The sequence below is a fragment of the Artemia sp. Qi Xiang Cuo genome, chromosome 11, assembly GCF_049724085.1.
Source record: "Artemia sp. Qi Xiang Cuo chromosome 11, ASM4972408v1, whole genome shotgun sequence".
Classification (NCBI taxonomy): domain Eukaryota; kingdom Metazoa; phylum Arthropoda; class Branchiopoda; order Anostraca; family Artemiidae; genus Artemia; species Artemia sp. Qi Xiang Cuo.
Window position 1 is genome coordinate 50,317,416 of NC_142804.1, and position 9,356 is coordinate 50,326,771.

Here is a 9,356-nt window from a genome sequence, read left to right on the forward strand (position 1 = left end):
ACGTCACATAAGAGTACACGCTGAGTGAAGAAGGAATGAATTGATAGTATATAAGCAAGTTTTGTAAATATTATAGTTAGTTGAATTGTGACTACAGATTAAAACGGTTCATAATACCTTTTTGATTTTACTTTATAATATCTGGTCACCAGCGGAGGGATACGGTTCCAAGGTGAGTTCTTTCTTTCCGGGTTCTGTTCCCGAAGAAAGACTACTTTAAATCTCTGCTCCCGGTTTTTAGTTCCGAGCAGATAATTCACTCTTACTTGTTTTCTATTTCTGATTCCTGTTTACGGGTTAAGTTCCGAACAGAAATTCACTTTTATTTCGTTCTTATTTCTCTTTACAGGTTAACTTCCGAACAGAAATCCCTTTTTTTTTTACTTTTTTATTTTCTGATTTCTGTTTACGTGTTTAGTTCCGAACAGAAATTCACCTTTGTTTCGTTCTAATCTCTGTTTACGGGTTAAGTTCTGAACAAAATTCACTTTTGTTTCGCTATTCTGTTTACTGGTTTAATTCCGAACAGAAGTCCATTTTTTTACTTTTTTATTTTCTGATTTCTGTTTACGGGTTCAGTTCCGGATAGAAATTCACTTGTTTTCGTTTTAATTTCTGTTTACGGGTTTACTTCCGAACAGAAGTCCATTTTTTCTATTTCTGATCTCTGTTTACGGGTTTAATTCCGAACAAAAATCTATTTTTTTGTTTATATGATGATTTTTGTTTACGGGTTAAGTTCCGAACAGAAATTCACTTTTGTTCGTTCTAATTCTGTTTACGCGTTTACTTCCGAACAGAAGTCCATTTTTTTCTGATTTCTGTCTACGGGTTCAGTTCCGAATAGAAATTTTTTAGTTTCGTTCTGATTTCTGTTTACGGGTTTAATTCCGAACAGAAATCCACACTTTTTTTCTGTTCTCTGTTTACGGGTTTATTCTGAACAGAAATCCACCTTCTTTTTCTTTCTTCTCTCTCTCTTCTTGTTCTTATTTTTACTTTTTTCTTGTTTTACGTGTTCAAGTTCTAATTCGGGCTCCTTTGCGATTATACATCCATAAATTAAGTCCATATAATTTTACCTTCTGCGCTGGCAGACGACTAGGAAACGAAAAAACAATCCAGGGAAGCAAGAGCTCCAAGGACTGACCTCGTTCCCTACCACACAAGGTCAAGAACCAAGCATAATTCTGAAGGGGAAGATCTAGAAGCAACGTCAAAGATGGACCATACTATGTTGAAGTCATTGCTAGATGCCCACCAGTATTCAGTGGTTCAGTCGACAAAAACCTTGGGGGAAAACCAGCAGAAATCATTAGGAGAAGCTTTAATGGTAGAGCGGAAGCTGAACAATGAAAACCAGCAGTCTCTAGTACATCACCTGAAGAAGGAGATGCAACAAGACCGAGAACTTGTACAAACTAGCATTCGGACTCTCACTGAGTCTAGAGCAACAACCTTCTATATGGCCCCAATGAGAGAAGGTGACGACTTAGAGGCTTAATTGGAAGCTTTGGAAGCTTGGAAGCTTACAAGAACTGGGACTGCCTGCAATTTACCTCAAGCCGTTTAGGTAGCCAGGCTTGTACCAAACCTGTTCGGGAAGGATCTGCAGGCTTATACAGCTCTACCAAATTTCAAAGCTAGTGACTTCAACGAGGTCACAACAACAATTCTCAAGAAGTTCCATGTCAATAGCGAGACTTTTCTCTGACAATTTCGAAATGCTAGCAAGCGCTCAGGCGAGTCTTATACAGAATACGGGGACTTCCCGACTACCACAGCCCATAAATGGCTCTGTTTAAGAAGGTGGTGGAACAAAAAACGGCAGGCCCCAACCTGGCCAGTCAATTAGATCAAATCCTAAAAAAATTGTAGTGGAGCAGTTCATTACAACTGTTAACCCACACCTTAGGGTTTTCTTAGGTGAGAGTGGTGCGAAACCCTGTGAGAATGCATCAGAAAGGCCAAGGTCTGTGACAAGTCTCCACGACCGTTGAAGAAGGAGGTACCTCGAACAAAGGGACCTTTCACAAAACTTCAAAAAATTCCTGGTCTGGAAGACAAACCCTCACCAAAACGTAGCTGTTACCATCCTAACTCAACGTCACATACATCAGAGGAATGTAGGGTAAGCAAACGCTAAACCCAAGAGCCAAAAAAGGAAAGGATACATGCATCTAACCTGGTGGAGGAGCTATCAACTCCCATGCCTGGATACGTTGTCAAGGCTCGCTGCAATGGGCAAATGCTACCTTTGGTGGTTGACTCAGGATGTGAATTCACCATGGTAAACCCAGAACGGGTCAAGGGAGTTTACCCTATCCCTGGGAAAACTTTGGAGTATGTTACAAAGCAAGGGCACAAAATAAAATGTCCCGTTGGACTTCTGACGATACAGCTTATGAATCGCGCAGGAAGAATTCTTGAAGAACGGATTGAAGCAGGGATCTGCCCCACATTACCCCAAAACATTTTACTGGGAATAAATTTTCCGAGATTCGGAGAGAACGTGCTTCCAATTAATATCCAGGATCTACCCGAAGCGGAAACAAAAGAATTCTTTGTGGCGACACGATTTCAAGCCAGGCAGAGATCATCAAAGAATCATAGTGGTCTCAGCTCCGAACCAGAGTTCCATGAAGCGCCATTTGTGGCTCTGTATGATTCTGACCCCAGTGAATTGTCATCAGTGACAAAACCGCAAGATGTTTCAAGCTCAGGAAAAACGATTTCTCAGACAGAGGTTACCACCCTGCCTCATTTGTCTGCCACAGATCAGTCTGAATCCAACAACAAGGGACTGATTTTAGACACAACAACCGAAGCTGCAAATCTGGCTTTTGATTCAGAATTAGACAGTAACATAGCAACCACCAGGGAAGCATCCGGTGCCGCCGGGGAGCCACGATCAGCTGTTTCGACCGTGAACAGCGCTACCGAGATCCCATTTCTGACAACAACGAAGTCAAAAAGGAAATGTTCAGGGGCAGCTGTACGTAGGAAACAGGGCTAATCCCTTAGAAACGCTTCTGACTACACTCCTCCTGCTCCCCCTCTACCAACTATAGCATAATACGAATTGGTTTTCACCAATAGCGATGGCAAAAGAATTATAATCCTAGAGGGAACAAAACTATCGAATGACATGCTCGCCAAGTTTGACGCATCGCAAACCTTTGAAGCTTTACAGACTCCGAGGAAAGGGAGGAACTGTTATGTACCACACTATAAGTACTCTAAGACAACCCGCTCCCATCACTCCACCACTTGTGTATTATACAGAACACATTTAAGAAGTAAAACTATACGTTATTAAAATTCTTTTCTTGCCATCTGCATCTGTCTTAGTGTCAAATTTTAGTAATCTATAACGTTAAACTCTATTTTAAATTGAAAAAACTGCTCAAACACGACTTGTGTATTATACAGTACACATCGAAGAAGTAAAGCTATCCGTTATTAAAATTCTTTTCTTGTCATCTACATCTGTCTTATTGTCAAATTTTAGTAATCTATAAGGTTAAACTCTATTTTAAACTGACAATATTGCTCAAACATCACTTATGTATTATACAGAACATATTAAAGAATAACAGCAATGTCAATTCATATTTGTTTCCGAACTTCAATCATTAAATAAGCTGGTTTAATTTCATATGCACTGAGCCAGCAAAATACCACTTAGATTGCTACACTCCAGGGCAAGGGGCTATCTTAACTGATAACCTTCAATTCGCAAATGCTATACCCTTTTTTTTCTTCATACAACCTAATGCGCAAATGTTATCTAGCTCTGTTTTTTTTTATTCCTGTTAATCAATTAATATCGTTCGTAAAGTCCAATTCGCAAATGCTAAACCCTTTTTTTTCTCCACCTTAAGAGTACCGAGTTACAGTCCAATTCGCAAATCCCTTACCCCTTTTTGCAAATGTCAATCAAACAATTCTTATTGCAACATCCAATTTTTTAATAACAAACTATTCTCGAGTTAAGGCAATCTTCCAAATAATATGCGTGCCCGCTCTATACCTTGCCAGCTTTTTAAAATGTCCACGCGATTTTGCAATGTCCACGTGATACTGTGTGAGGGAGTTCTGACTCTCTTTGAAAAGGTGTAGAGCATCAAGCAAATAGTATGGGAATTCATAGGGCATCAAGCAAAGTTAGCACTCTACTATTGTCTTCCGCATTTCCTCGAATAACAACTTCACTGCCCTTATTAATAGCGCCTGCAGTAGGTGCTCTTGCCTTTTTTACTTTTTACGTGGTGCGCGGAGTCTCCTTTATAACCCTATTCGATAGCTCATCATATTTAAACATAAAATCGTTCACATAGAGTTTGACACCCCCGAGATAGGCAGAATGACCTTCAGAAAGAGCTTTATTCATTGATACTCTGAGGTGCTTTCCAGCTTCACGCTGGGCGGGGCTATAATCGGGTGCAGCAGAAAGTCCATATTCTCGTAGAAGTGGATTTCCCCTTCAAATCATATTTCTTACATCCAACGAATTCAGCTTTAGCACAATAGGACCCGCCTTCAATCGCAAAGAGTCTCTTACATCACTGCGGGTTAGGCGCAAATTGGGAATTCCGTCGTTCAAAACCTTCATAATCTCTTCACTAAGGGTATACCTTCTCGGGTCCACCGCCTCAAAGTTGTAGATTATAACATTGCTGCGCCGCAACTCATCCTTTAAACGGTCAGCTCTAAGCGTGGCTGACTGTAAATTTTGGCGGACCAGTATCAATTCACTCTTCAGTTTCTCGTTAGCTTCTATGTTCGATTTTAGCTTAACATTCACTTGTGCCAGCTATGCCTCTAAAGAAGTTATACTTTCCACGCGTTATGGGAGAGTGTCCAATTGTTATGTCAATTCCGGCAGCAAATCTAACTTAAAATTTATATCTCGTAGAAACTGACTGATCATTGTCGAATGACCTCTATCCGCTTGCATTGTAACAATAACTAATCAGTGACGTTACTGAGTAATGACAATCCAGTCAACAAATCCAATCTCCAATATTTGAGTGCATTCAGGTAATTGCGTAAGATTTAATCCTTTACAAAATTGTGTCACTCTTTAATCCTTTACAAAATATATGTGACCTTCACTGGCGGATGCTGAATGAGAACTCTGCTGAATGAATGAGAACATTGCTGAATGTTTATAATGATAACAGATAAATAAAAAATATTTTGTATTAGTGTCAGCCTGGAATTGAAGTTGAGAAATTTAGCTCTTTAAAGCATAGCATATATTAAATACGCAACCTAACCTAACCTAGGTACCTTCCCCCCTAAACCCCCAAAACAACAGTTTAAATATCGCAACGCAATGAAAACTTCGCTATGCATACCATTACTCTATAGCAGTCTTGAATTAACCCGTCAAAAACAGGTTTTTCGTGACTGGTTTCCTTGTAAAGGTCCATATAGTGCACCAGTACCAAAATTTATTGCTACTACTACTAACAACTCACCTCAGCACCAAGCCATCTGAGGCTGACACAGCATCGCACGCTCCTCCTCCATCCCAATCTATTTAAAGCCCCCCTCTTTACAACCTCCGAGGAAGCTCCCATTTACTTAAAATAATTCTTTATGACATCCTCCCACCCTAACCCCGGATGACCTGTTTTCCGTTTAGCCCTAGAAGGCTGACCGATAAAAACAATCTTCGTCAACGTACCATCGTTTATCCGCACAACGTGTTCATCCGCAGAATAATTCATAACCATAAATGATGATTAAGTTCTAGGACACATCCTATGGCTTCACCATGTGATAATAATTAATTGCCTCTTTGATATTTGTAAGATGTAGAAATATTATCAAATCGACCTGAAAAATAAAAGAAGCTGCTTACCAACAAAAAGAAAAAAAAGAGCAAATGAGCCTTGTGGAAGCCAAAAGGACCAGGTCAACTTTTTATTTTCTTAGATTTCAACATCGAAGCAGTTTACTGACTTAGCTTTGTTTAGTCATTGGGGTATTCCCTAAAAACAAGAAAAATAACTAAAAATATAAAAAAAATCAGTTGTTCAACAATATTTTTATTGATCAGATTTCATATTTTATTTATTTTCCTATATTTATTTTTCAACGTTTTTGTTGTTCAGTAATATTTGATATTTTTGGAAATCAATTTAACTAAGCTAACATTAAAATGCACTTATCACAATGTATCTTTGTGTGCTAAAGAACACAAATCAACATAAGAAATTGCTGGAAATTTTCTCCTGAGGTGATTAGTGCATTCAAAATCAATGCCAAGTAATGGGTTCTTTCTTTCTCTGATTGCTTTTTGAAGTTGGTCAGCTTGGCATCTTAACAGCTCAAAAATAGTTACTGTATAATCACACAATGATCAGCTGATTATAAAACAGCTATAAAGAGGCGATAATCGTTCCATGTTTGGGTTGACATTAGGCACAAACTACTAATTTCAATCCGGGTTCCCTAATATTCGGAAATTTGGGGATACTTGAAGAACTGTAGGATAGTCATCGTTTAATGGAAGCCATCTATCTACCACTGCTACTAACAACTCCTGAAGGAACCATTCTTTCTTAAGCCTGCGCCACTACACAAACTCCTCCTCAATTCCCTTCCTTATTGATCTTCACTCCGTAGTCCCCCCCTCCCTGTGAAATTTTCGCTTCCTCTATACCTTTTCTAATAGTGTCTTTCTACCACATTCAAAGACTCCCTTTTATATCTTTGGGCAAATGTTGATTGCCAAAAGGCACAAGTGTCGTCAACCTTTATTGATAAGACAGGACCTAACCAGTCGGACAGTTGGATTAGACCGCATTCATACGCATTCATATACATCAAAAGCTTTGGCTTTTCAATTATAAATTAAGATGAACCGCATATAGAACGCAGAACCGAGGTCTAACCATGATCACTTCATTTGCCAAGCCGCTCTACTTACATCTAGAAGTTTCATTTTCTGCAACAATTCCTCATTCTGCTACTAAAAATTCAAAGAGGCACACAAATTGTATTTGAAGTTTTAAGGACTGGACATAATATCTAGCTTTTCTAGCCTTTATGTTCGCTAGTATTAATAAATTATACATAAACTATAACAATAAACATGAACTATTAACTATAAACATAAAACATAAAGCGTTTTACTGCAGTGCCTTTTCACTAAATGTTCGAGCCCACTTAAATACTGATTATTATGTATTTTTAAATTGCAAGAAGAAGACTGGAGGTGAAGTAGCAGTTTCCAGGGAAATGTTTAGTTCCTGTACCCGTAAGTCTATGAGAATACATGGCGCTCTGTTAAAGGAAGCCAGAATCAAGGGAAATTGTGACTTCGAATTTTGATTGCTTGGAGTGCGTATTTACGGAAAATAGGAACTTCCTGGGAGGGTGTAAAGAGGGAGGCATTGAATAGATTGTGATGGAGGAGGAGCGTGTCTAGCTGTGTTGGCCTCAGGTGGCATGGGGCTGTGGTGAGTTGGTAGTTGTGGTAGTAGATAACTTCAAAGCTTCTAAGTGTTACTAGAGTCGTTAAATGACAGATCTGCGATAAGGTATAATATTAGCGAATACCTTCAATTACAGAGGGAGAGTTGTATATTTTGTTGTATATCTATATATTTTATTTAAAACAATAACTTCACAAAGGACTAAAAATCGAAAAAATTTGACTAGAATTTCATCAAATTACTTTGAGACATAAGGCTTCTAAATCAATTGTGTTTTTGTTAAGCTTTTCCCAATATTACGTTTTCTTTTTCAAATTAAAGTAAAGAGTGACATTAAAACTTGGAGCAAACAGAAATTCTTTTGTGTATTCAGGGGCTCTGTCTCTTCCTTAACCTTAGCTCTTTTTCTTGAACTAAAAACTTTTGTACCATTACTTTAAGATTGGTTGCTGAAGTAACATAAAACCAAAGTACATTATATTGCCAATAAATCATTAACTCCAATAAAACCATAACATCAATAGTACATTATCTCCACTAATAATGAAATTTCGCCTTTAAAATTCACTTGGGCAACACCAACAGCCTCTAGATTCATATCTGTCTTCTGTTGGATGATATGATAAATCAAGCCAGTAACGCTGTAGAATTTCCGAAGCACTTGGTCGCTTTAAACTATCTAGGTCCAAACAATCCCTAAGTAACTCTTGGGACAAGCCTGAAATTTTAGAGTCCATCAGTTCCTTGAATATTTTATCTTTGATGGCACGTGGATGATAATTTTCGATGAAATCGTAAGGGTCTTTGCCAATCAATAGCGCTCCAAGGATTATGCCCAACGACCAAGTTGTTACCGGGTCTATCGTGCTGTTCAGTTCATAGTCAACGTAGCCGAGCTTTTCATCTGCCTTTTCAAATTCTGCGGCAATGCCGAAGTCAGAAATTTTTATTTTATCGTTTTTATCTATAAGAATGTTTTCACATCTTAGAGACCTATGAGCTACACCAGCATGTTTCATCTCCATAACTGATGTCACGATATACCGGAAAATATTGGCAACTCTGTATTCACTCAAACATTTGTTTTGACTGAGGAAGTCTTTCAAAGTTATTGACTCTGGAGGGTATTCCGTAACAATCCAGAACTTGTTTCCAATTTTGTAACAATCAAGCATTTTTATACATCCATTTATATCATTCACTAGGCTCAACAAATTGATCTCATTTTCTGCATTTAACTTTTGGTTCGATTTAACCTTCTTGACTGCTACACTTCTATTGTCCTCCTTTCTGACGGTAATATAAAGACTCCCATATTTGTTTTTTCCAAATTCTTTTTTTGTTAAAACGTAGCTTCTGCTGAAGCGCTGACGTTCCATAGAATCATGGCTTCCGTATAGAAGAGCTGTAATACAATTGGCAAAACTCTTCATAACTTCAATTTTTATCTAATATATAAACAATGTCACTGAATCAAATTCACCTTTGCATATGACGCTGATGTATTTCGCTGCTGCTATTTATGTTCTTTTTCCTATGACGTCATATTCAGTGATTATTTCATGTTCTAAAATGACGTTATATGCGTCTTTGATGTATAAAAGAACTTAGTCGCTAATAGCAATGGCTGCATAAAACCCCTTAAAATGATATCACAGCAAAGATGATGTCATCATTGAGGGGTTTCTGGCATCATTGAGGGGTTCAAAACAACATTTTGTTTCTAAGACTAAGAAATAAAATAATTACCATTATTGATTCAGCTACAAATTGACAATTTATTTCTCACCAGCCATAATGTTTTAGAAACATACGTTTGAACTTTAATGGACTACATGATTTTTTAAGCCCTCTTAGCACTTTAAGTGCTCAAAATGGAATTTGCCCAAGACGTGACTATTGTAA

At 38.0% G+C, this 9,356-nt stretch overlaps 1 protein-coding gene across 1 annotated transcript; it reads right to left on the reverse strand.

Annotated features, from left to right (window-relative positions):
- Nucleotides 1-8,008: 8,008 nt before the first annotated feature.
- LOC148947092 (serine/threonine-protein kinase prk-2-like) lies at nucleotides 8,009-8,884 on the reverse strand. The gene has a single exon (XM_089096511.1). It carries the CDS (start codon nucleotides 8,882-8,884, stop codon nucleotides 8,009-8,011), a length of 876 nt encoding a protein of 291 aa, XP_088952637.1.
- Nucleotides 8,885-9,356: the final 472 nt, after the last annotated feature.